We start from the raw sequence: 27,754 nt of genomic DNA on the forward strand, positions 1-27,754 counted from the left end.
GTTTGTGTCAGCACAGCGGTGGGATGGCAATGGGGCCTCTCCTCCTGGCCACACTATAAACAGCAAATACAGTAGGTTTAGCCATGGTAGAACAGGTTCAATTCATCTGTGGCTGTATTATTCTGCTTTCTCCCTTGATCCAGATGAATATTTTATAAAAGCTAAACCTGTGGTAGAACTCTCTATATAAATATATATATATACATACACTCATACATATACAAATACTAACCCACAGACAAAATATTTTCTGAACAGTTGAATAGCAACAAGTCAACAGATAGAAAAAAATGGAGTCAATCTGTTTTCTGCTCCCCCAAGGTCGGGTTTAGATGTCATGGTCTTTTAACATTCAGAGAAAATTGGCGTAAACCTGGTGTCTGGCAAGAGGAATCCATGGATAAAGGGAAGTGGGGCATGAGCCCTCGAACACCAAGGTACAGTCGGACAGATTAAGTGAGGTTGCAAATTAAACTGGAGCAACTGAGGCCGAGTAGTGAAGAACAGTAACTGTAAACTGCAATCTTCAGATCTGACGGTTTCCTTCTTCTCGTTGCCATGGCAACTCGGTAGGACAGCTTGGAGTGGCAGGAATTCTTACAGACCTAAAGGATGGGAGATGGGGGTGAGTATTGCTATGCAAATCACAGGAGCTTTTAACCCTTGGGTGTTTTTTGGTTTTTGTTTCCCCCCCCCCCCCCAATTAAATCACTGACAGAGTGCACATACATTGCCAGTAATCAAATATAAATTATCTGAGTTCAGAAGCAATTATTTGTAAAGGTAGAAATCTCCAAGAGGAAACCCCCAAATGTCACCTGGGGCATCCAGAGACACTGTAGAACAATTCCACAGGTTGTAGTGAGGAGGTGTGAGCATAAATCTCGAGCCAGGACCTGATTGTCCCCCTCTGACACCTCGGTCAGTTCCACCAGTGCAAGAGCACAGGGAAATGCCAGTGAGTCCCTCCCTCATCTGCACACACACTGACAAGTGAGGAGCAAACAGACAACATCTTCTGAAAAATAACACACTTATAGTGCCTTATAGTTTATGAATAAATCAGGGAATAAAAAATCAGTGTATCACATTAATGTTGCCACAGAAGTATAAATCTCATGTGGATTTTTTTTTTTATTTAAACTGATTTATTTATTTATTTATTTAAAAGTGGAACAAGTTGAATTCTTTTACCTATTTTAGATGGGCACTCTGATGATACCAAGGCAGTAAAGAAATTCGGGAAAGGGAGTTTAGGAGCAAAAGTAACCTTAGTTGTAGCTAATGTGTCATTTTCCTGCAATTTTGCTTTGACACAAGTAAATTGCAAATATTCAGCTCTGCAGTAAAACCACATAAGAATAGTAAGAACAGTGTTGGTAAAACACATAGTTACACTGGATTGTTTCTCAAACCAAACAAAACTTCTGACTTTGCAGTGTTTTGCTGTTGTGATTTTGGCTGGGATGGAGTTAATTTTCTTCACAGCAGCTCGCACAGTGCCGTGTTTGGGATTTGTGCCCAAAACAGTGTTGATAACACACCAGTATTTTATTTATTTCTGGGCACTGTTTACACATCAGGGTGTTTACTGTTTCTCCTGCTACCCCACCAGGGAGCAGCCCTGGGGGCCACAAGGACACAGCCAAGACACCTAACCTCACCTGTCCCACACCATTTGGGAAAACCTATGAAACCAGGGGAAAGACACATCCAAACTCAGTCAGGAAATGTTTTTCTAATTGCTATTGCATTTGTACACTTAAAAGATTCAATATCAGTAGTTTTGACACAACCACAGACACAAGCAGCACAAACAGGAACATAATGGTCAGTGTTAGGTGCTGCTTGTGCACTTCAATAAGTTTTAATTATCTGTTTGTCCTTTGGGGCAAATCAATTAATATCATTATTGATTGTTTTACTTTATCTGTTTCTTTCTTATAATTGTTTGATTTGACCTCAATATTGAATTTTTTCTAGCTGGGGCTTGTCCAGATGGGCTGAGCAGCAAAGCAGACACCTGGATTGCCCTCACCTGCCTGGCCCTTCCCTGCAGCACCTCCTCAGCTCTGGAAAACAAAGGTAAATAAAGCAAATTATTCAAGTGTAAGAAATCTATGGAGGGAACTGATGGATGAGGCTCACTGAAGTGAGAAGTTTCACTGAGATTTCCAAACAAGCTGAAATCTAGAATTGCTTGGCATATGGATTTTTAGCATGCTGCTTAAAGAAAAGGCCTGGCCACAAATTCAGGATCCTGACTTACATGTAGGAGATTTATGGCCATGATTGCCAAAGGGTGAGTGTATTTGGCTTAGGGATTCCAGCTAGGACTAAATTCTCATAAACAACCTGATCTCCTGGGGTGGTGCAAAGAAAGAGTTTGGGACTCTGATCGAACATTTCCAGATCTCAGGAAGCTTAGTGTCATTAGAGGGCATTTGTTTAAACCTGGCTCAGAAGAACTATTGGATTGGCAAAGCTACTCTGAATCCTTAGGAGATCCCTGGAGGTCTTCCTGGTAAGGACAGGCACTTGTACATGATAAATGAACAGCAGCTGTGGCACTGGATCTCTGTACAATCCATAGATATTTCACCAGAGGAATCTGTCAGCACAAAATTTATAAGTATCACACAAATTCAAGCAGCCGGCGACTGCTTCACCAACAGCTTGTAAATAAAGGGCAGTATTTGGTGATTTATGTGCAGACCTGGAGAAAAGCTTGTATATTTTACATCATATTGACAGATATAATGAATGTTACTCCCTTCTCATACACCTTGCCTTTCCTGAGTAAACAATGTATAAAAACTGGTTAGTTCAGCCTTAATTATGAATCTGTTCTTTCCTGTGCTAGCTCTTTGTGTTGAAGGCCGGTTTCTCTCTCTCACAATAGAAGCACTTTTTGATCCTCCCTGTTCCCCCACCTGCCTTTTCAAACACCACCCCATTCCTTACCCTTTTACCTCAAAGCTCTGCAGTCCCTGCCTCGACTTTCTTTCTGCTGAAATTGCTTCTCAACTTCACCTTCCTGACCTATCATCCCCCTTCCACCCATTTAATCATGTGCCTGGAAATCTGACTTTCCCCTGGCTCCTGTGATTATCTCCTCCTGTCATTTCACTATGATTTCTCTAATCATTTTTCCACCCTGTCCTTCTGTCTCATCTCTCCATTCCATTTCTTTGGGAAAAGCTTTTTTTCCCCCTCTTTAACTTCTTCCCTTTGCCTGTGACTCTCATTCCTACCCCCTCAGCAACCACATCAGTACTGACAGTATAAAAGCTTTTCCTGCTTTTCCATTTAGTCCAAAATGTCAACCTCTAGCCCTGGTACCTTTTACATGTTTAGCTGACAGCTCTGCACGGCTAAAACTCAGCTCTTAAATCTTTCCCCTAAAGCACTCCCTTCTAGCCCTTCCTTTGATTGCTCAGGACAACATTATCATCCTGCCTCTTGTTCAAGCCTCGAAACAGAAGCAAAGGGCTGGAGGTTTTTGTCATGGAATCTCCTTTCCAGGTCTGTATATTTAGGTTGTGTCAATCTGGAGGATTCTCTTTCACACATTGTCCCAGAGAGCTTTCTCTAGCCATTCAAACAGCTAAATCTCCTACCCAGGCTCTCCTCGGTGAGCAGGTTTGCAGCATCTTTTCTGAGCCCTTGACAAATTGAAGCTGCTGCGTGTTCATATCCTGTCAGGTTTTGCTGTACAGACCATTTTCCTTGTCTGCCACTTTGACAAAACCTCTGCAGCTGTGACTCCTCCATGGCCTCTCCCCTACTGCACAGATGTCCCTGGATTATCTCTACATGACCTGTTACTCCTCTCATTCACAGCCCACGAGCGCAGCTTTCATTGACGTGTTTCCAAAGAAACCTGTGATGTAGGAGGAGCTTCCTGCAAGCCCCCAGAAAATGCTGTCTCCTAACAGCTGCTTTTGCTCAATAATGATGACTGACCCTTTTGTAAAAGTGGATTGATGAAGGAGTGGGGTTTACCTCGAAAAACAAGATTCAACATTCCAAATTATGGGCTGAAAAGTTTCAGTAGATAACCAGCTTTGGTAGGTAAGGATACACAAGTTCAAATCTATCTTGGCTCTTTCTGCTGCACACAAAGTTGATCAAAAATTGCTTCTGTTCCATAGAGAATTTTAGCCTAAATTTTAGTTTCTGTGGTTTTAATAAGAGAGTGTCAGTTACTGATTTTTTTTCTACAAATAGTCTGATATAGTCATATAAAGAGTTATTGGCCAAACATTCTGGCCAGTAACTCTCTTAACGCAAAATCTGCAGAAATCAAGAACAACCAAAGATTGTACAGAAAAATCAATGTTGAATCTGCTGAAACCAACACACCTGCTCTGTTATAAAATCTGATAAGCCTCTGCTCCGTATTTAAAATCTCTCTCCTCCTGGCCTCCCAGATGGATTTCCAGTGTCTGTTATTTTCCCTGTAGGAATTGTAGTTTTCTTGTTTGCTTTTCTTTTTCTTTCTTCTTCCCATAGAGGAGAACCAAATGAAAGTTCCAGAAAAACACACACCCAGCCAAATTATTAGGCTCTACTTATTAGAGCCCTGTTTCTAAACAGCTGTCCTAAAGAATCCTTAGTGTTTATCCAGTACTTCAATGTGGTTGTATTTGTTTTTCATTTTTTTTGACCCATTCTTACGTGTTTTATAACACCCATGATTTAATGTTTGCAGATGGTAACAATCCATAAAAGATATTAGTACTTAAGGAATACTGTGAGCATAAAATGTGCAAATAATATGTGGAAGAAGCACATTTGCTGATCAATGTGAGCAATCTCTTTTTAAGAACTTAATGCCCTAGTAAGCCTGTGCCTGGCAGATCTGCAGACTGATGATAATTATACCTAGTAATTATTTTATTTTCTCTTTATTAGCTCTGTCTCCATAACTGGTCTCAGCACTCCAGAATTATTACAACACCCTGTGTTGTTTCAGGCGTGATTTCTGTACCCACAACAGGTAATTTGCTGCCCAGAGCTGGAGACCTGCAAGCCACAAAGGTGGGGGTGCATTGCTGCTCTTACCTGGCCACCCCCCACCTTTCCCCTTAAGGTATTTGGGGGATGCACAAGCACCACTAAACCAGCACATCTATATGTGACTTATCTCTCCAGAAATCCCTCTCGCTGAAGGCTCTAATGTGATCTCCACTAATTTTATCTCACAGTTCTCTGCTCTACCTCTTCAACACTTGAGAGGTACATTTAGCCACGTTCCTTTGAAGATAACAGTCAAACAGCAAGATAACAGTGAAAAAAGGCAGGGTTATTGCTCTGTGTTTGCTGTCAGAATTATTACTGTTGTGGTTAATGGTCTCAGATAAGGAAGCAAAGCACGTTACAAACAGCTGGTGTCTGTTGGCATTGGTGCTCTGGCATTGGAAGATGCTGTTTGCTTTTGCTGGTCAAGAAATCTGACAAAAGTTGTACGTTTGTCTGGATCTGATGTACTAATGGCATTATTAATAGTTAATTATTATTATTAATAACGTTATAGGAATAGAGGGCTAGGTAGATGGTTTAGGGAAGGAAGACTTGTAATTTAGCAACATAAACGGAATAAACACCTGTTTTTATTCCCACTGAAGTCTACTGATGTTGACTGTGCTTGGAAGCTCAGAAGAGTTATTGATGTTGGTCACAAACTGCACAGGACAGACCTGAACTGTCACTGATTTGGAAAAGGTGCAAGCCAAGTGTTCATAATACCGATTTTTTTTCAAGGACTAGCTACCTGCCTGTTTCACAGAGGGTTAACTCAAGGTTTACTCCTTATGTTGAACCCCAGGAGAGAAGAAACTGGGGGAAAAAAATGCACAGAGCACTTTAAGACAAAGATTTCATAATGCTCCATCCCAGGAAAATGCAGCTGGTAGCCTGTAACCTCATTCACTGTCTGTCAGGTTGCCAAGAGCTCATGTTCCAGTAGAACCCTTCCCATCGGCCACTAAGCAACTCCTGATCTCAGAAAATGCTTTGGAATGTCCCAGGTACTCCAACCCTCCCTGCTGCAGCCTTAGCTTTCTCTGAACATATTTGTATTTTAGTGACTCAATTCCCTGCTTATTTTAAAGAAACAGGTCTAAATTGAATATTAAAAGCTTCTGAACGATGCGCCCCTCATGAGACCAAACTCACCCCCTGTTATACAGACTGTGCTTCTACACTGCAGTTAAAACCTCATAAAAATTAAAGGCATTTAAGTTTCACGTTGACCCTCTGCAGAGGAATGAGCTTTATCCATGATGCATTCATCCTTTCATTCCCATTAAAATAAGAGATTTAATGCAGCTAGAGCTCGGAGTTCAGCTCATGCATGCTCCATTTCTTTCAATTACCCTTTCATCAGAAATATTATATTAATTTTGCATAATTAAAAGTCTGCATTACATCATGGACTTCAAGGAAACCCCAGTAATGCTAAAGAGGTGATGCAAAAAGGAGAGAAGAGATCAGAGCTGCGTTTCTGATTAGGCAGCTAATCAACAGCCAGGTACTTCTTTCCTGGATTTACCATCTACAAAAGGTCATTAATTTAAATACACAGTCATTAGTTTAGCCTTCAGGTAGAACTTAGAGAAATAGAAATGATTTTCATGTGCATCGCTGGTTGGTGAGTCACCTGTAGTTTTCAACACCAGAAGTTTCACAGTGTTTGCACCATATGCCTTTAAATTAAATTTCACCCCAAATCTCATTGAATTTGAAAGACTGACACAACTATTCCCAGATGTGTCCTCATTCCTGCAGTTAAGAACCTTGGGGTTAGCTGTCAGCCAGAGCAGCAGGTCTGACTGTGGCAGGAGAAACTGGTGATCTCACTGGGCAGGAGCTCCCTGTGGAAAAGTTTGTAAGGAAAACAGCAGTAAATGACTTTATCCCGGAAATTTGCAGCTAATAACAACATGTCATTTGTTTTCCCTTTATGTGAGAAATGATTTCAAAGTCCTTAATGGCAGGAAAAAACACTGTCTGCATCAGTGCTGCGTGTGTGAAACGAGTGTCTCGTGGCTGTACTCACAGCTCCAGTGGGCTCTCCTATATCAATGTCAATATTTAACTCCAGGCACTAAAATGCTGCCACGTGCTGTGCAAGTGGCCAAAACTGGCAAGGCAGTGGAGAACACATGCCAATCCAAACTCATCAGCCTGTACAGGGGAAAAAGTTGCTCAGGCTGAAGCCATTTTCACTGGGTACCTGTTTGACACCAGCAGATGGTATTTCCAAGAGTGGCTCTCCCACTCCTCATTTATTGTAAGACTGGAGTGGCAGATCTGAGGCAGGGCTGAGGTAACACAAAGTGCTCTTCTGGCTCCTGGCAATGGCCCTGCTTGCTGCTGATCCTGCTTTCTGCTTCCTCTCCTCCTTGTTGTGTACCCACTACGGAATGAGCTGGTCCCAAGAAATGCATAAAAGAAGCACCATCCAAGAGAAAAGCTGTTCAGGTGAAGGTAAATTCTAACCCTGCTTAGAAATTCAGGAACATGTTCTACCCAGCCCAGTGCACTGCTGCATTTATCAAATAAAGCATCTTCTAATGAAATTCCTGCTCACCAGGGATGTGAAGTGTCTTACTGGTGGTGGGGGCATTTTCTAGGGTAGAGTCACTAAGATGTACTAGATGATTATTTTTTAAAAACTGATATGAATTTTAGTCGGATATTTTGCCAAAGCAATGTCACCTTCGTTTGGCCAATAGGGAATAAATGCTTCCTTCATTTTCCAGTTTTCCATCAAAACTAAACAATTGCAGAGGTGGCTGCCTGCAGCCTGGACTTGTATTTTCTCCTGCCCTAATCTGATATATTTAGCTGAATGCTTGAAAATATTCAGCAAGTGAAATGAATAAGGGCAGATTTGAAACAGCAGCATTGAACAAGTCTCCTGATTTTTCATATTTATGCTGAAAAATGAAATGCATCAAACATACCTGTGAGCCAACCTTTTAAAGGGGTGGGTGACTGCTCAGGCAGGCAGAGCTCATCTTCCACAGCAGCACAGCTGAGTTTACCATCAGTTTTAAATAAGTAGAACATGAACATAAGTAGTCCAGACACATTCAGTTCTGTAGGTATAGACTAATCCCAGCTTGAAATGCTAAAATAATCATCTGAAGAAATTCTTTTTTAAGTAAGAATAAAAAAAAAAAAAAAAAAAAAAAAAAAAAAAAAAAAAAAAAAAAAAAAAAAAAAAAAAAAAAAAAAAAAAAAAAAAAAAAAAAAAAAAAAAAAAAAAAAAAAGGTGGGGAAAGCATTATGCTCAGAAGCCACAGAAAAGGGAAAATCAAATGAGCAAACTGCCAGGTTTGGCTGTGTTGAGATCAACCTGGCCTGCTTCAAAGTTTGTTAAGAACTATTCATAAGCGTGTCATTCACATAAGTACTAATTAATGACATATCCAAATTAAACACATGGATGAAGTAAGGCTTTAAGATGCAGTCTGAAATGCTCCAAACATCAACGGCCCTTTAAAGGACTTTGTAAGTAAAGAAGAAGCGAATCCAACATCATCAAACCTTTAGGCACAAAAAAAAAAAAATAAAAAATCCCCTCCATTCATCTTTAGTATCACATCTAAAACTGAATAGCAAGACATTGAGTTGTTTGGATGTTACAGAGTGGGGAAATATCCAAGGACAGAGACAGTGAAAAGAAACAAACACCCCATGGTGTGCAGGGACCGCTGATGACAGGAAAAAAATACTTAACCCAGTCATCTATTCAGTTCTAGTTTTTAGTCATAGGCCACTCCAGAACAATTCAGATGAGAACTATCTGAAGTTCCACATTCATGTGACTTTAGGAGGTTGTTCAGAAAAGAAATTCAAAATATTATATCTCACCAGTAGCTGTGGAGTACTGTCGAGAAAATGAAAACATAAAAGTGCTCATTTGAATTCGCAGCACTAAATGGTCTATCAAACCAATCTCTTTAAATGTCCATTTCATGCCTGCACAATGACCATCAGGAGCAGTATTGCAGCTCTTAGGGAAGGAGCTGTATTTGCTGGAAACGTTGTTCTCTTTTGCACTCCAAACACACATCTTCTAAACTGTTGTATTTTTTATTTTTTTTTTTTTTTCGTGTCTGGACTCCTGGAACGTGTTTGGCCGGTTTAAAATGCGCGTAAAACGCCATTTCCCACCTAATTGAGTCAATAAAATGTAAAGCCATTAAGTGCATTTTGGACATGCTGATGTACAATTGGGGGGGGGTTATTTCTATTTGTCATGTCTGTATGACTGGGTGTATAAACATCCTGTCTCCAATTATGGACATCCATATGGACCTTCTGTGCCATTTCAAGCCCCATTAACTTTAGGTGGGCTCCCAAAGCCAAGTGCAAATACATGGCAGGACTGACTAAACCTGCAGAGAAATCAGAGGAATGGGCACAGCTCTGAGTTAAAAAGCGAGATTTAAATCAAGGCTGGCTCAAATCGAGTGAAATCCCTTAACCCCCAAACCATCCTTTCCTTACTAGAGTTTAATCAACCAAAATCATCAAGGAGACCAATAACAATGGCACTTTTCTCATCCAGGCATTTGAAAAAGCCTCTGTATCGCTGATATTTAGCAGTAACAATAATAATGTTAATATGGATCAAAGCCTCTGTAACAAAGATAATAAGCATTAAGAGTAATAGTGGATATTGCTGCTGTTATTATTGGTTTGGGGAGGTGAGATTTACATCACTGGAACTCACTGAATGTCCGTAATCTACAAATACTTGGGGAGCATAATTTTCTGCTACTTTAAGTACCTACATGGTACGTGCTCTATCACAGAATGTAACTCAAATTACAATAGTGCGAAATAAACCCCACCCCAGCAAACCACCTCGAACAGCAAAACTCTTCCCATCTTGGTAGTTTTTTGAAATTCTAGCCAATATAGGCATATTTCACTTCTCAAAAATGGGAAAATTCATCTCGCAAGCTTCCCTTGTCTTGCTAATAAACTGATTTTTTTTTTTTTTTTTAAATTAAGTACCACTGTTCTGAAAAACAGAGAATTGCTGTGGAAAGTTACAACCAAAACATCAAAATAAAAAGAACAAACCAGAAGTATTGTTTTTAGGAAATTCTTTTATGGGAATGGTTCCTCTGAAGGAACTGTATGGAAAAGGAATTAACTTTTTCTTGCTAAAAGCCCAAATTCTACCGTGAAAACTAAATAGCCATTGAGCCCTGAAAACAACATACTACCTGACTGTCTAAAACTAAGATAAGTAACTCCCAATAAAGGCTGAAAACTGGGAATCTGCAGGTAACAAACCTGCACTTGTAATGGAAAGAGCAATGACCTTAAAGGTCTTTTCCATTTGGAACCTGCTCCGATTTGTCTTTGGTGCCATTCAGGGATTCATCGTTTCAGTCCTTCAGCCCTTCCATGTTCCTGCACAAATAACATGGGATATACAAGAGATACAAATGCTGCTCTTGCTTTGAAAAATGAACAAGGGGAAGGATAACACTGCAGCATTAACTCTGGCTGTCCAGGCTCATGGAAATCCAACACCACAGGTTAATAGAATTCTTTTTTTTTTTTTTTTTTTTTTTGTAATGGTTTAATAACAAACACATAATTTTCCAAGGAGAAAGAAAGAAAGTATTTTCTCTATTGACCCTGTAGCTGCATTCCTCAAATTAGAAAAACACTATGGTGAGGGACAGCAGGCATTAAATAGGAAAAGTTTGTGGAAATTAATAGGAAATTAAATTCAAAGGTATCTCTAAGGCTCCTTTGCAATCACAGCCCAGACATCTGTGTGAGTCTCGGTTTTTTCGACACACCTGAGGCCTTTCACCCTCAGTTTAACAAATTAATTCCAATGGAGAGGCCTCCAGCCTATTTAATTTCTTCATGGAAGTTTTTCCCTCCCAGTCTCACACATTACTCTCTGTTCAAAACAGTGGAATACTTCACCTACTTAAGTAAGTTCAAGTCAACTTACAGCTCTAGAGTCCACTGTGAACAGAAAGAAGTGTCTTATCTGTGGTTGACAGTCAGCTAAGATAGAAAATTGAGGGTTTTTTTCAACATGAAGTGTTTGAAGTTTGAATTTTAAGTAAAATATTACTGACATGACTGTTGTGCCTTTGAGTCGCCCTTTTAGTCCCTTCACTCTCCACACATTGGAATCTAACTTGGTCCTTTATGTTGTTAGAATAAAAAAAGGAAATATGAAATGCAATTATCATTCAATGATTATGCAATTAGGTGAAATAGTTATGATGAAATCAAAGGCCCAGAATTCAAATACTCTTTTAAGTAATAACAATATAAATAATTTGTAATTTATCTCAAGCTCAGTCTGCCAACTAGAGTGGTTCTTTCTCAGTCTCTCGTAAGGCCTGTGGCAGTTTTTGGTGCTCCCTGAGGAGGAACCCAGACCTAATTTTTTTATCTGTTGTTCTTCCTCAATCTGAATTAATAAATTCTAAATTATATCTGAACATTTTGGTCCTGTCTTGTCACTAATAATGGTGAGAAAAAAGCTGAGAGAGCACAAGATGCCACAACACTGGGTCTCATCTCAAACACAGTGTCTGCATTAACGACAGGTGACACTAAATATTCTTCCCAATATTTGTTCCACTTAATTACTGTAACTTTGGAAAGTCCTCTACCTGTCCACTATACCTCTTTCCAGTGATTCCCAGCAGTAATTAGTCAGATTAAGTACAAAATACGCAAAGATGCTCCTTTTTTTTCAATAGTATCTCTATTCACCATCTTTCAACCCCACCAAGCACTTTACTTGTTTTGATATGGAAAACCAGCAATCTGCCCAGATACTCTGGTATCTTATATTTTCTATTTCTGGCTCACAAGGACTCCTAAATTTTTCTTGTTCCAAGTTACCTTTTCTTGTTACCTTTCCAGGGGCTCCTGGGCAACCCTGCAGGCTGTATCCCATTATCCCTCAGTGTACTGAACACAGTAGGGTATCCACAGAATAGGAGGAACTGCTGGTTTTTGCATCTATTAGAGTTTTAATCAGGCTCTTCACTTCTATGCTCAGACACTCCAGAAATCTGCCACATCCGACTTCTTTCATGATTTAGGAAGGAGGCACATATTCTAAGTATAGATAATAATTGCACCATTTAAATGATAATACCAAGATCTTTTCTAGAGGGAAGATATTCATGCAGGGCACTTTTCCCACGAGCAGCTCTTTCACAAGGCTATCCATCCTCACACCAGATGTCAGATACAAAAAGAAATACTTTGGCATGAATAACAAAGTTCATTTGACTGAAGGATTTACCTCCCAGGAACAAGAGCCTCATAAAACATAAACATTGGGAGCAAAGTGAGCCACATAAGGGCTTTTGCTAAAATTAAACCCATAACTTGCCACTAGAAATGGGACGTTTCATCTGTTCAATAAGCACTAAAGTTCTCTTTGTTTTTATGGCATCGTAATCTTTGATTACTCTGATAAATATTTGGACTATACAAAACATTGCAATGGAACTAATCACAGTTATAAAAAAAAAAAAAAAAAAACTACCACAACAACTGTGTGTGGAAATGAATTGGGAATGCAATGATACCAGCACATTTTAGAGAAGTTCAAACACAGAACCACATTATTTTAAGTGGCTCCCAGCCTCATTCTTTTATTCTGTGTAGTCATTTACACCTGAGGAAAATGGTTATGAAAGTTCTAATGCTTGCTGGCTTTGCATAGGCAGCAGTTCCAGAGATGGAATACCAGCCATGGAATACCCTTTCAGGTGCCAGGGATTGTATTCTGCCCATAGCTGAGCCAGAGAAGATCTATAGTCAAAAAGAGCAACTCAAGAAGTGCTTTCCAATACCTAGAACTGGTTTTAGAATCCAGGAAAATGATCAGACTTCTTGGGGAGCTGTAAAAACCCCAAGAAAATATCAACTTTCTAAAGCAAAAAGCTTTTCTCTACCTCATTATATTCTGAGCAGATGCATTAATGTAAATAAAGTTCAAGTGCAAATCACATCAGATAAGAAAGTAATTCCAGTGGTGAAAGTCACGCCCAGTGAAGCACCAGCAACATTTATGAAGTGGTAACAGGAATATGTTTGAATCAATGGGCTGCACATTTCCCTCACTGGTGCAATAGTGTCACATACTGTCAAATGTTTTTAACATATTACTTCTAACAGCTGAAGTTTGCCTTTGGTTCCAGCAGACTAAACCCAGAGCAGCTGAACCAAAGGCAGTGCAGATACTTTGGATGTCACTGACTGAGAGTAAGAATGTGAGGTTGCACTTAGCATTTATACAGCCCTTTTCATCTTCAAAGAGCAGCACAAACATTAGCCACTACCAGCTCTCTCACAACGACCTTCACGCCAGACTCTTGGGATAAAAGCAATACAGAATAAGAAAAAAATGGACAAGATGTGTAATCAAGAACACACCAAGCTCAGACGTGGAAACCTCCTCTGCCTCGTGGTAGATTCTGTCTCGTGGGGAATGCCAGGCCTTTCCCCACAGCTCAGGTACTAAGTCATCATACAGTGTATTTTAGTCACATGAGAGGAGGATAATAGTCCTTGAATAACAGACTTGTTACTATAGTTATAGAAAACAGCTACACTATTTTAATAGGTAAGGCAATAAAAAGTAATACTGCATCAAAAATTTGCTGGCAGCTGTCACAGGGTGAGCCAGGCACACACCCAGGTTAGATGGCAGGATTCCATGGCTTTGGATTCCTACTCTTGAGTCATTCTGGGATTATTTTTTCACTTCTTCCAATTCAAATTAGGAATTTTGTAAATCTCTTTTGTGAATCTTTCTTAGAAGCAGCAGAAGCTTTTTTTGCCTGTCACTTCTCTCTACCCTCCAACCTGGACTGGCAATTTGATTTTCAGTTCTGGGTGGTTCTAAGCCCAGAATCTCCAATAAGTTCCTCATGTTTCAGTCACCTGCACACTTTATGCAGAGGAATAAATTGGAGCAGACAGTCCTCATTTTCCTGGTGACCCAGAACAGCTTTTGTTGCATGAACACCTTTAATCTCCTGTTTCTGGGTTTGAATTGAATTCAAGTGGGGAGAGATGAAAGCAAGCATCTCACAAATCTGCTACTACAGCTGGTACTTCTCAGTCTATCATATGCTGGCTCTAATTCTCTTTGATTCTTCTTAAAATTATTCCTTCTATTTCTTAATTTGACAATCAGGCACTCATTGCTATTTTTTGACTATGGAAAAAAAAACCCTCCCCCCCCCCCTCCTTTCTCACAGCTATTCCTTCAGGGAAAAAGAACCCAAACTTACTGTATTATGATATCAGTGGAGGAATTTAACTTCTCCCTTGGTAGGTTTTCTTATGGAGAGTACAAATGAGCAGATTAACAATAGTTCATTACTTACAGTTCAGCAAAAGACTTACAAAGTAAACTGAGGAGTGAAAGGAGGATGAGGGTCAGGCTGATGTGAAGGGCATCGCTTGCACTGCAGTCCATTTTGGATTTCTTGCAGGTACACACTTGTAATTTCAGTTCTGTGTTGTTAGTCAGAGGGGGTTTCCCAGAATCTGTCACTGAGATTGGGATGTTGTAATTGGCCTTTTTCAGGTTTTGAAGCAGGATGACCTGGGCATGAGTATCTGCAAAGAATGAGGGGAGAATCAGCCAAATGGTGGTTGCTTGGAAGGGAAGAGTATTGTGCAGACAGTATCAGACATGCCATAGTTAGCCATGGAAATTAAGAAGAAAGTGACAACACACCAAAAAAAAAGGTAAAAGAATTGAATTGGAGGTCAGAAGAGGCAGTACAGAAATTCCTTCTTGGGCTGAAAGCAAATTGCAATTTTTATCCAAACCCCACCAAAAGAAAAGACTTCTAAGAGCCCCTTTTGTTTAAATAATTATTTGGTCTGCAAATTATTGGCAGAAGTTGCCTGTGAAAGCTAATATACTAATGAAATGCTAAGGCATGTCACCCTCAAAGCAAAAAGAGGGAAGAATATATTTATTTGCCTAAGGTAAAAAAAACCCCTTCCTGTAAGGAAATACAGGCAAAGCTGCTGAAACACTCCCTCAGTTTGCCTGAAAAGGCAGTGGAGGGAAGTAAAGCCCCTTCAGATCCACAGATCTGATCCACCTGAGCAACAGAGGGTTATAACAGCTCCTGATGCCCAGGTGAGGGTGCAGACTCACCCAGGTGGCTGTGCTAACTCTTTTAGGGGTGGAACAGGGTGGTGGTTTGACGTTTGGAGAAGTGCAAAAAAATAAAAAGGGTTCTTCCACTTTACCCTGCGGGTAGGGACAGACATCACATCCAGCTTTTTGTAAGACATGAAATGAACTAAAACACTGGAGAGCAGCAGAGATAAATAATACATTCTAGGGAAAAAAAAAAAAAAGAACAGGGATGATCTACATTAAAAAGGAATGTACTTTGTGCCCACAACTTGCCATAGAAACCTTCTGCAATTGCATGGTGTGTGCTGTGATCCTCTTATGAATCATGTAAGGTCCCAGTGCATTGGGGTATTTTATTTGTGGAGAGTTCAAATACTTAAAATTACGAAGTTTTTCACTTACATTTTTAAAGCCCATGCAAAACTTCCCTGCTGTCCTACAGCAAAGCCTTGTGCACCTCAGGCAAGCAAATTCCATGCCAGGAAATATCTTTACAAAAGTGTAAGTCATTAGCGGCCTCTTTTTACTGCAAAGCTAAAAGAGGCAACTTCAGTCAAATTAAGAAGAGGGAAAAATTTTCAGGTTTCAGAATTATTGTGTTCCACAGGCAGCTGGTCCCAGCAAACCCAGTGTAAAGCAGCAGCGATGGGTCCATCCTGCAAGATTTTCCTGCAAAACTGCCCCAGAATTCACAGAGTGCCTCAGGATGAGTGCAGTGAGGTGTAGAGGTGGGAGCACTAAATGCACAGTAAATAAAGTAGCAGACTTACTGTTGAGCCTGTTGATCCTCCACAATTTTTCTGGGCCAGATTGCTTGCTCAGTTCAAATTTAAAAGGGTCTGTGTTGGGATGAAGGTCTTTGTCTGATGCTCCAAGTACCACTACCCTGAGATCTTTTGCATCGTCACAAACTTTTGCCAGCGTTGGGTAAAGGGATGGGACGTTGTCATTGACATCCTCCAAGGTGATGTGTAAGGTTCCTGTCCCCGTAGCAGGAGGGTTACCTGTTTAAAAAGCCAAACATTTATTTCTTAAATCATACTTCTTTCATAGACTCTTGCTCTTATTTGCACCTGCATGCTCGCAAAGGGAAATAATTTTTGTAGATCTTACCTCTTTTATATGAAAATGATTGCTTAAAAAACCTGATGAGTCACTCTGGTAAATTCACTGCTGTATTTTCAGAATGCAGCCTGTCTGAGTCTCTACAGTATGGAAAATTATTCTATGGAAACCTCTGGGAGAGGAATATTTTGAAGTTAAAATGAGAATAGGACATGAATAGATACCTGGAACAGAACCTGTTCATCAGCACATACTGAGAGAAACATAGTGGGAAACATCCCCTAGACAGCACAGTATTAAAGGAACCAAGAATAAGACAAGTAAGAGGAGAAATGACAGCAGAGAGGAATCAGTTTGTATGGTGGGTGCCCAGAAGCAGAACAGGAGCAGATCATTCCCCAACAGCCCTTAGGGCCACGTTTAGTTATGTCAGCAGACGTGAAACCTGTCAACCTGCGCAAACCCAGGGAAACGAGCTGGTTTATTTACCCAGAGCCACCCTGTGTTGGCAGCAGAGTTTCTGCAGTTATCTGCCAGCCTCAGCCCTGAGCTGAGCATGCTGTTCACTTACCGTGGCACCACGACAAGGCTCAGTGCCAGGGCTGGGACTGACAAACCAGCCGTGGCACCAGGAGCGTTCAGGAGGCACAGAGTGCCCCTGGGAGCCGGGCTGAGACCAGCACCTCATCTCACCTCATCTCACCGGGTCACACAGGAGCCAACAGGTGGTAATAACTTTCAGTCACTTACAGATGTGCTGTGGCTGGGTCAGTAACCCACTGCTTTCAGTCTAAAGCTCAACAGCTTGTTTCAGGTCCCCTTGCCACCCCATTTTCATCATGTCAAAGTTTTCTAAATGCACATTGTGTCCCTCACTGCACACTGCACTTCACAGTGTCTCGTTTGAAGCGCTGCGCTGGTGGGTTGTTTGCTACCCTCGTTGTTCTGATTTAGTACACAGGAACTGTGATCTCTGCACTTCCCTTGGCTGTAAACTCTTCACAGGGAGAATGGATTCAAGAGGTTGCACTTAACCTGTGAAGCACCAGAGCAATGTGTCACAGTTTCTAGTTGAGCCCTGGAAGAGGTTTCACTTTAGCATAATCACCCTGGCCAGAGCAGCCCAGTAAACTCCGGAGTCATTGCTGTGCTGGGAGTGCATCCTAAGGGAGAAGCAAATACCCTGTGGTCTGGATCTGATAAACTGTTAACAGAGTAGAACGTAATTAGTCCTTTCAATAACAAATGTTACTAATGGTGACACTTCATCTGTTTCGTGCACACATAAATGCATCGCAAAGGCAGAGCGTTCATAGTTCTCCAGCTTTGCCCTCCCCTCTCATCTCGCACTTTGTCATCGGAAGGGTTAGGGTTGAGTTCTTTTTAATGAAAAAGAAACTATTTTTCACTTTTTATTGGACTAATTGAATTTGCAGAAAGACTCCAACACATTTTTTGTTCTTGATATATTATTAAGTAAAGTCACACGGCAGAATGGATGAAAAGACAGTCGAGTATTTGAAATATGATCATAAAAGCCAGCCTTTCATGCACTTAATTAAACTGCTGTCTTTAATTTTGAATGCATTATTTCCACACTGGACTGATAATGTCTTATGCACTGCCCTTCTTATCTTTCTCTGAAGTCAGTAATATTAAAATCTGCCTTTTGAAATTAAGAAGCCAACAGCATTATGGATGTCCTGTAATTTTGTCACACGCAGATATGGCTGCATTTTCCCTGCCATGGAAATGTCTCACTCTTTGTAAGGGCCAAGGCAAGGATTACACACAGACAGAGAGGAGGGAAATTGCTTTTGTTCATTTGAATGACTTATTCTTTGGTTGGTTTATTTATGATGATTTGAACAAAAGCTTTTGGTGATTTATGAAGACCTCCAAAAGAAAAATAAGCGAATGTCAAGGTCATAAACTGAAGCTTGTTAACACACATATCATAAAAATATAACAAAAAGGGAATCAAGGAAAAATGGTCACAACATATCCATTGGGAATATAGGATTTTTATAAATTTGACAGTATTATGCTGTAGAAATAATTCAAAAATCCCATGATCTCCAGATGGCTTTGGTTTTGAAAAGAAAGATATCCAGAACATATTTTAATTCCAAAGTAAAACTTCTTTTAATTTGTGTTTTAAAACCTTGCAGCTGAAAGCAGAATTAATGTGCAGACTGAGACATAAAGGGCTTTGTCCAACAGCCCTTGGGAGCAGCTTTTCCAAAGAGCTTTGCTCCCACTTTGGTCACTGAACAGGATTGTCCTTCCCTCCTGAGGCTGAACATTTCAACCCTTCAGGTGCCTTTAGAGCCATTCGGGATAGAGAGAATCCCAAACTCCTGCTAAGGCTCCCACAAGTGGCACATCTGGGAATAAACTCTGGCAAACGTAGGAAATGAAGCAGCATTACTGATGTGTGTAAAAGCTGCTGAGGCAGAGGCTGAAGGATGACTCATTTCATCCTGGAACAAAGTGAAAGCCTGGCACGAATCCTCATTTTAACCATCTTAGGCGAGACTGGGAACCCTAACTTGGAAGATCTTACTTGCGTTTCTGTCGCACCGAAGGTCACATTTAGTGAAAAAAATTAGTTTCAAAAGAAATATTTTGGAATCGGATACTTTGCATGCTTTTTTATGGTTGAATTTTAATGAAAGGCTGAGCAGAATCCTATTTGAGTTATTATTGTAAAGTCTTAAATTATAAACCCTCTATGGAATAAGCCAGGTGTGGTTTTTCGTATTGTTTCTTTTAAAATTGGGTCTTTAAAATATTTTTATTTTAATATTTAATGGATATTATAAACTAAACAAAATGGGTATAATAGAATATTCATCCAGGTAAACAAAATTTCATTTAATTTGTGAAAAACAGCAGGAAATCCTCAAGAAGCATTTTCCCTTCTAGTTCGGTTTTTTCCTACTTTTGATACCAAACTTGACTAAAATGGAGCAACTTGCCCAAGGGACAATAAGGATTATCAAACATTAAAAAAAGTACATTTCCACATGCTGTGAGAAAATGGACTTTAAATGAATCAGATGAAAGTCAGTTTACATGTAAAGAACATAAATTATTTTGTGGCCCAGCTAAGTAACAAAGCATTGACAATCAACTGCCAAGAAAAATGTCAGACACACAAGTCAAAAAGTGTTAAAACTGGGAGACACTGAGCCAGTGTGTTTTCACTTATATTTAGGAAGTTCATCTAACAGTATTGAAAGCTAAACACAGAAAACCTTGTGTATTTAGAAATCTGGTGGTTTACATCATAGTCATTAAAGCAAAGGAATATTCACTTGAATGCCTCTACATAACAAAATGTAATTAGGAACAAATATGAAAAAAAAAGGCCTTTAATTATTATACTATATAATTACTATGTTAATATTATATACTATATACTAAATATTTAATTATCATACTATTATACTTTTTGCTTTGTTTTGTATTTGAGAACATCAGAGATGTTGGATTCTGGCAATAGTTACCAAATTTCCAAAGGGGAAAAGTCAATCATTCTAGAGAATCCAGCTGCTACACAGGTTTAAGCAACAATACTGCTGGAAGCCAGAAATGTTTTTAGGAAGAATGGAGGATGAACCATCCCCTTTCACGTGCTCATTATGAATGGTAAAAGGACTTCTGTACTCATTTCTTCTTATTAAATTAAGCTTCCAGCACCACCAAATGAATACATATTACCTATGCCCTTCTATGCTATGATGCAGAAATTACAAGGCTATTTAATTCCTAGGGCCATCAATAGGGTATCCATTGCCATATGGATTACTTCTCAAGCTGAAAGAGTGGAAATTCATTTATTCTAAATTTTACCAGAATATTTATGGCTTACCATTTAGCAGCAGTTGTTAATCCACTTGCACTATCCCTTACGTGACCCAGAAAGCTCAATTCTAACTTTTTTTTCACCACTTCTATATTTTTTTTGGGTAACAAAATTCCACAGATACAAAGTGAATGAGAAATTATAGTGAGAACCATTTTTCTTCATATTTATCAGGAAAAACAAGCCTTTGAGAATTTTAGTTGGCTAATTTCTGGCATGGTTACCTTTTCCCTGAACCATCACGCATGAAGCCTCATCTCTCAAGAATTCTGTAAACTGCAGCTGAGTCACACTGAGGTCAGCTTGGAACTGACTCTCACAGAATTTCCTTCATTTTACTCCCACATAACCTCCATTAAAGTGTAGGACTGCCTAGGATATCTCCCTGGATGTGGAGTTTTCACCAACTTTTCTATTTTCAACTTTACAGTTGCCCGAAGGAGGAGTTTAAAGAAAGAAAGGGGTGTGGTAGAAGTCCCCAAGTTGCTAGGAAGGAGCTGTGCAGACTGTGCTGGTCATGGTTAGACCAGGAAACGTGTTCTGTTCTCTCTTTGAAACAGAATCCCAGAATCACTGAGGTTGGAAAAGACCTCTGGGATAGAGTCCAACCTGTGTTCTATCACCCAGCCCAGAGCACTGAGTGCCACGTCCAGTCCTTCCTTGGACATCTCCAGGGATGGGGACTCCACCACCTCCCTGGGCAGCCCCTTCCAATGTCTGACAACCCTTTCCATGAAGAAATTCCTCCTGATGTCCAACCTGAACCTCCTCTGGCACAGCTTGAGGCCACATCTTCTTGTCCTGTCTCTACTCGCCCAGGAGAAAAGCCAAACTCCCACCTGGCTAAAACCTCCCACCAGGGAGTTGTAGAGACAAATAAGGTCCCCCCTGACCCTCCTTTTCTCCAGGTTGAGCCCCCCCAGCTCCCTCAGCTGCTTCTCTGTGACTTACATACTTCAGACCTGGACTGTGACAAAAATGGCTTCATGCTTTGTAATGACACTGCTCTGAAAAATCTAAACACAAATTTCTGTCTCGTCCCTCATGTTGTTTTTTTTTTTTCCCCTCCATATGCTGTTTTTCTGCTCAGAAAATATGTGCAGACTCGGTGATTTGGCAGCAGGTCCCCTCTCTGCAGGCAGAAATCCCATTCAGACAGGCAGATTCCATTACTTTTCGTGTTCAAGCTGAACTCTATTAATGGTTCAGCCAAAGCAAATGGAAGCAGTAGAGTGGGAAGACACCAAGCTTTGGGTTTGCTGCTCAGAACACTGCTCTCATCAATGCCATCTGCTGACATTTTCATCCCCAGTTCCCCAGGAGTTGAAACCTCCTGTGCACTCTCTCTATGTATTGGCATATAGATATTTTTACAGAATGCATAAAATAAATAGCCTTTAAAAGTTACAATCCTTCATTCATTCCCTCAGATAATATATGCAGATCCTATTTTTGAGTAATTACATTTCCAAAGAGCACAGCTCTTTCAGCATATCAAATTGCTCCTGACATATGCCATCCGTCTTAAACACTGTTTTCAACATTCTAATTTCTTTTTCTAATCATGAGTCCGTGATGACAAATTAAAACAATATTTTGTGTGCAATTCATATTTTACTGAAATTTAAAATGGCAAGAAAAGGATGAGTCTTCAATTTATTTTCTCTTCTCAATTAATACAGCAATTAAGATAAGGGGTATAAAACTGGCTTAATTGGGTTGCCATGGTAACTAATTGCCTGATTTCTTCAAAAATAGCATGTTTTAGGTGGAATTAATCTATGGTAATTTAATTATGTACATCATGATGCAAGAAGACAGGTGAGATACATATAAGGAAAAACTCTAATTGCAAATTGCTACACATCTCTTTGTTATTCCATGTTTTTCTAGGTATTGCGTGTTACTGTTCATCAGGCAGAGAACAGAATGATAATTTTTTTTTTTCTTTTTAATGATCAGTAGTATCGAGACTTGCACAATAAATGAGATTTGGAATGGCTTGGGTGCCCTGATTCAGGACTTCTTTATTTTGCTCAGGAAAACTGAAATAACGCTCCCCATCTTGCCAATTTACACACGTGCAACTGCCAGCCATAGAAGCAACATCCAAGTTGCTTTTTGTTTTTAACTGGCACGTGAAGCTCTCAAGGAGAACACTGAAATCACACCTGCGGAATCACATCTCTCTCAACCTTTCCCTTGCTGAAACATCCACTCCATGAGACAGGAATGCTTCCTCCAGCTCAGCCCTCCTGTGGGACATCCTGCCCTGGCTGTGAGGTCACACGCTGGGGATGGTGACATCATGTAGGGGAAAACTCCCTTTCCAGAAAACAGAGAAGTTGTTTTCCCTCACGTGGTTCTGTTGTGAGAAACACAGCAGAATTTACTGGGAATTTCCTGGGTTGGAAGCTACATCACCTAAAAATTCAAACCCTTAACTTCATCTCTGATCGTCTTTAACATCTGGAAGAGCTGCCACACTTTTAATGACTTTTATTCTCTGTGTTTCCTATAGTAGAAGTACTCATATTCCTGATGCCAAGAAGAGCAGGAGGGAAGGTGCCACTCTCACTCTGGGTGAGAGGATCTGTCCCTGTGGGAGAATATTTCTCCCTGGCTTTGGAAGGCTGGTAGGCCCACCATGGTGGCCTGAGAAAAGTGGAGCTGATAACTGCATTTAACCCAATCAGCAAGATTAGTGTGTCATCACTTGTCACCAGATGACAGGCTTGAACAGCATGGGTGGTTTTTTTTCTGTGTACCAGGCAAAGAAAGGTAACCAAAGATTTTCTTCTAAAGAGACAGAAACAGCTACAAAATGGGGATATTAACTGGGGCATCCTGCCCTTCCACAAAAGGAGTGACTATTGCATAAATAAACTGAATCTGGGGATATTTCATTATTCATGCCTCTTAAAGAAAAGGGAGAAACCAATTTTAGCTTTTTAAGATTTCATACATTTCCCAGGTATTTTTTAGCTTCACCTCCAGACATGTTTTATTCCTTCCTTCCTTCCTTCTTCCAAACTGTGACTCAAACTCTCAGAATACAGAGGGATAAAGACCTTTCCTGCGGGCTTTTTATCATGACTGACCTCAATGAGGAAAACCTACAGATATTCTGCTTTATGATAGTCATCCAGAGTACTCCGGTGCATAACAGGATCTGTAGGATGACCCCACCACATGGTCATGCAGCAAATTTGGAAGGTTTGCTCATGCAGATTTCTCCAATTCAAGTGTTTTCTTGCCTGTATTTCACAGAGGTGTGTTTTACAGATCTACTCCCAAGAACTGCTCTATTTGCTCCTGACACTGCACTGGGGTTAGTGATTAGTGCTCAATTCAGGGAATGAAACAATCACTTTTGCTAATTGAATGAAACCTCTGCTGTTTCCAAGTTTACATAAACCTGACTCTGTCCCATTATCAGCTCATTCTCAGATTAAATGCAGTTCATGGCACTTTAATGTGTTAACTCTGCTTCATGATATTTCTTACCAGTGTTTAATTTCTTCTTTAATAGACCAGAGACTCTGTGTCCACACAGGTATTTAATAAAAAGTTTTTAAATTCTAAAGACGCTACCTTGACCTTTCACTAAAATCAAATGTACAGAGAAAATTAGGATACTCATTGCAGGAGTCCTTTTTAAAGTGTAATTTACCCCCATAAATGGTCAAAATTTATTATCTATAAAATTAACACTGTTTCCATCAAATTTGTTCTCACACATTGTTTCAATTGTGTTTGGGAAGGTGCAGGAACTATTTAGATCAGAAATAATATTACTCAGACTTAACTACCTTTACCTGCTGTTAATTTGATAATGCTGAGAAATAATGTCATAAAGGTCAAAAAGAATCTCATAAAGAACTAAATTATTTCCTGCAGTGGAATGACTGCATGTTCTATGACCCATTCATGGTTACTGTGCTACTGGTAAAGAGCAGTTTTGTGATTTACCAAAAAGAGAGAAAGATATGATGGATTTATATAAAGAACTACCGAGCATGAAGCTCCTGGTTCTACGTCTGACAGAAATCTCCAACACTGTACAGATAAAAAAAGGTGTCCTGATATTTGTTCCCTGTGCTGAAGTGAAATAACAAGGAGCCAGTGCTGCTGGAACTGATGACAGATTCTCTATTGACATCAGCAGAAGGGGATGAATAAAGAATCACGGGGAGGTTTGTTTTCAGCTGTCTCCACTCTTCAGCCAACACAGCACATGAATGGAAGGTCCTTTTAAAAAGAGCTGATCATGGAATAGGATGGCACAACAGTATCTTTTGTGTAACCATATATATATATATATATATATTTGTATATAAACTCTATATGCTAGGAAACAAAATAATAATGCTATGTTTATTTACTGGTTTAGCATATATTGAAGGTTGTTTATCAGTGTCTGAGAGTCAAGGCTTTATTTGATTTAAGATTTATTCACTATAAATACTGTTAGAGATTAGCACACACTCGCAGTGTCTGCTCTGCTTGGAGCTGCCTGGGTATGAACTCCCACTGCTGGACTTTGCCATGGCACCATCTGGGATCTCTTCCCCAGGGAAGAAAAAGAAAGCCTGTGGCATCTCAGACTTTAGATTTGACTCAGAGATAAAATGAGAGGCCAAAGGAAAGAACCTCCACTGAACACTTTTGAAAAAAGCATTTCTTACTAACTATGTGTTTTTTCCCCTCTCCTTCCTTTTCACCCCAAGTCTTTTAGTCCAAGCAAATGACCTGCTCTCTTGGAAGTGCCTCTGAATTTTCACTTTATTGCTCTCTTTCATTTGGCAATCCTTAATCCTGCCTTTGGCTGCCCTCTCAGTTAAAAGTCCCCACCATATTCACTGGCATTAGACAGACTCCACTTACAAACCTGAAGAAAGGGATTTGCTCTCTTTGGGAACGCTTTTAAGAGAGCTCATATAGCTATCTGATTTTTTTTTTTTCCTTTTTAAGTTAACATAACCTTCTTTTAAAGTCCTGAAAGAGTCCTGCATTCATTTCATATCGTTCTACACAATTTGATTTCTCATCTAAGGTAATATTTCTTTTCAAGATGGACATCAGCTCTGATGGGTAAGGAGATGAACTGGGTTTCACAGCTTTGCCTGGAAATAAGTTGGGGAACACTCTCTAGGGATATTGTCAGTCCCAGGGGGCCTGCCTCTGAGTTTAAAGTTTGGTAATTAATCCAGAGGTGATACAAACCACAAGGTGAATATCAGTTATTTAAATTGTGCTGTTTATTCCAACTTCCACGTGTGGCTGGGCTACACACAGTGAAGGAGCACAGGGCTCGGGAATGATCATTATTAACACCTTGGCATGACAGCACTAAATGCACACATGTGGTTTCTAATTACTTCATTCAAAGAAGTCAATAATGTTGGAGTGGATGAACTGCACTAAGGGAGCTGTGCAGTCACAAATACACAGTCACAGCTGCTGGTACCGAGCGTTGCCTCAAAACCTCAAATAATGAACAGGATTCCTTTTTTCTCTTGCTCTGCTGTTCAGCTCACAGACACCTTTCCCTTTCTCTCTTTTTTTTCCAGAACGGAAAAAATTCTGGGAATTAAGAGGGGTCACCTTTCAGTGAGATTCTGCCCTAAGCACAACATAAAGGTCTTCCCCCAAATCCACCTCATTCAAGCTGGTTTTCACAGGCAAAACCATTCAGCCTCTTTTTCCATCTACTCTCTTTGATGATATCTCACTCCACCTTTAAAACATGACTTTGTCCTTCTGGTAACCCCTCATCCCAAATTTTTACCTTCATTGTGAGATGATATTTCCCAGTGTATCAGATTTTAAGATGCATTTTAAAAAAAAAAAAATCCTTATCCAATAGCAAACAAATGACAGAAATGTGTTTAGTGCTACATTTTGCCATGGAAATTTCCTAAGGAAAATACATATATTAATATATAAATAAATCAACACTTCAGCAGAATTTTTTTCTGTTATACTTCAGGTAATATTTTTTTTCTCCTGTCAGGCCCTGCAAATGTTCCCTGAGTCATGTGGTGACAAAAATGTAGAATTACTCTCCTAAAAAGAACATTTTACAATTCATCACCAGGGCTAAACCAGCTGCAGCTGTGAAAAAGCCTTAGCATATTAGCTGTTATATTACAGGCAAATCTTTTATTTATTTTGTACCTTTAGGTCTGGAGATTTGGAATGTTCAAGATTTTCTTTTTCTTTCTCTCCTCCAAAGTCACTTGCTGAATTTTTCCTAGAGAGCTTAATTTTGATTCTATTTGACAGAAGGGACTTTAATACACACAATATGTAAAAATTGTTGTGTTTCAACAGGGGTTTTTACTTATGTTTTTATTGTCACTATCATTGTATCGAATAGAATAGAATGCAGCATTTCAGGGATGAGTTGTTATTGGTATTTAGGTGCCTCAGGCTTACTGACTGCTCAAATACTGTGAAGAAATTAACTCTGATACAGATGATTTATTACTTTCCAAGACTGTTCCTAGACTATTTATACCTGGAATTAAGATCTCAGTGTAGTAATAAACGTGTGAGTTGTAAACCTAAATTAAAGCTGTTGAAGCAAATGCTTAAGGTCACGTGTGCACCTTTCGGATCAGAAAGCTCCAAGCAAGGGGGGAAAAATTATTCTTTATAATAATATATTCCTAATCTTATCCATGCTAGGTACTCACCACTGTCTATGGCCAGGAAGAGGGCAGTGTACACGTTGTCCTGCACGTAGGGAGACTCTCGATCCAGGACAGCCGTGGTGCCGATGGTGCCGTTGGTGGGGTTGATCTCCAGCCACCCTGCTGGGTCCTTGTGAACTGAATACCTGAATCAAAGCAGAGCAGCTGTTGAAAAATCATAGATTTAAACATAAAACAACTAAATTACCAGAAGGGAATATGTCTTTGCACTCACTGGTTTTTGTGGGTGGATCTCTTAATAATTTGGAAATAGAACCTAAACCTTGTGCTTTCCCTTAGAGATGGTTCTTGATTGTTAAATTTAGCTGACAGAAGGAGAAGTTGAAGAGAGTTTCTTTAGAAATATATATGTCCCCAAAGAGTAGGACAGAAATCAATATTGCAAACATTATATAGGACCTGCGCTATACAGTCAGAGTACAGCAGAGTACCAGGCCTCTCCATCAACACTGGTATTTACAGACTTCATGAATCCCATCACAGTCCTCCTTTTTCCACGCTCAAAATTCTGCTTCGACTAGAAATTGTGTTAATTTACTTTTTTGAGTGTTTTTCATTTTTTTTTTCTTATAATTAGTTAGAAATGAACTAAACTGTAGGGTATGGTAGCAAAAAGAGAATTAGACAATGAATTCATGAGGTCTAACAGGAGGTGGTTACACCCAGATCCTGTTTGCAGACATTTGTTCTGCAGTCTTGGATCTGTAGTTTCCTTCTGATGATTAAATTCAACCACGTGAATGTGGCCTAAATCAGGACTTGCAAATGCTGCCTCTAAGATCCTCTGACATAAAGTTCCCTGTTGTGCTTTTTTTCCATTAATCAGCGCAGATATTCAGACCCTGAAACTGGAAATGTTTAGGGACACTGTGGAGTTTACACACTGAGAACTTCCCTACTTGGCTC

General features: G+C 39.8%; 1 protein-coding gene across 2 annotated transcripts in view; it reads right to left on the minus strand.

Moving 5' to 3' along the window:
• Positions 1 to 304: 304 nt before the first annotated feature.
• Positions 305 to 27,754, minus strand: part of CDH13 (cadherin 13) — a 423,595-nt gene continuing 396,145 nt past the window's right edge. Inside the window, exons 11-14 of one of the 2 annotated variants that reach the window (XM_027890905.1) lie at positions 26,831 to 26,973; positions 15,964 to 16,197; positions 14,440 to 14,655; positions 305 to 605 (exon numbers count right to left, since the gene is read on the minus strand). In XM_027890905.1, coding sequence (XP_027746706.1) covers positions 598 to 605; positions 14,440 to 14,655; positions 15,964 to 16,197; positions 26,831 to 26,973 — 601 coding nt within the window. In that variant the 3' untranslated portion in view covers positions 305 to 597. Of the gene's footprint in view, positions 606 to 14,416; positions 14,656 to 15,963; positions 16,198 to 26,830; positions 26,974 to 27,754 lie in introns of those variants that run through there. The other variant, XM_027890897.1, reaches the window with a different exon arrangement.

Source organism: Empidonax traillii, unplaced genomic scaffold, assembly GCF_003031625.1.
Source record: "Empidonax traillii isolate 1590-97213 ecotype Southwest subspecies unplaced genomic scaffold, ASM303162v1 scaffold13:size3042203, whole genome shotgun sequence".
Lineage (NCBI taxonomy): Eukaryota > Metazoa > Chordata > Aves > Passeriformes > Tyrannidae > Empidonax > Empidonax traillii.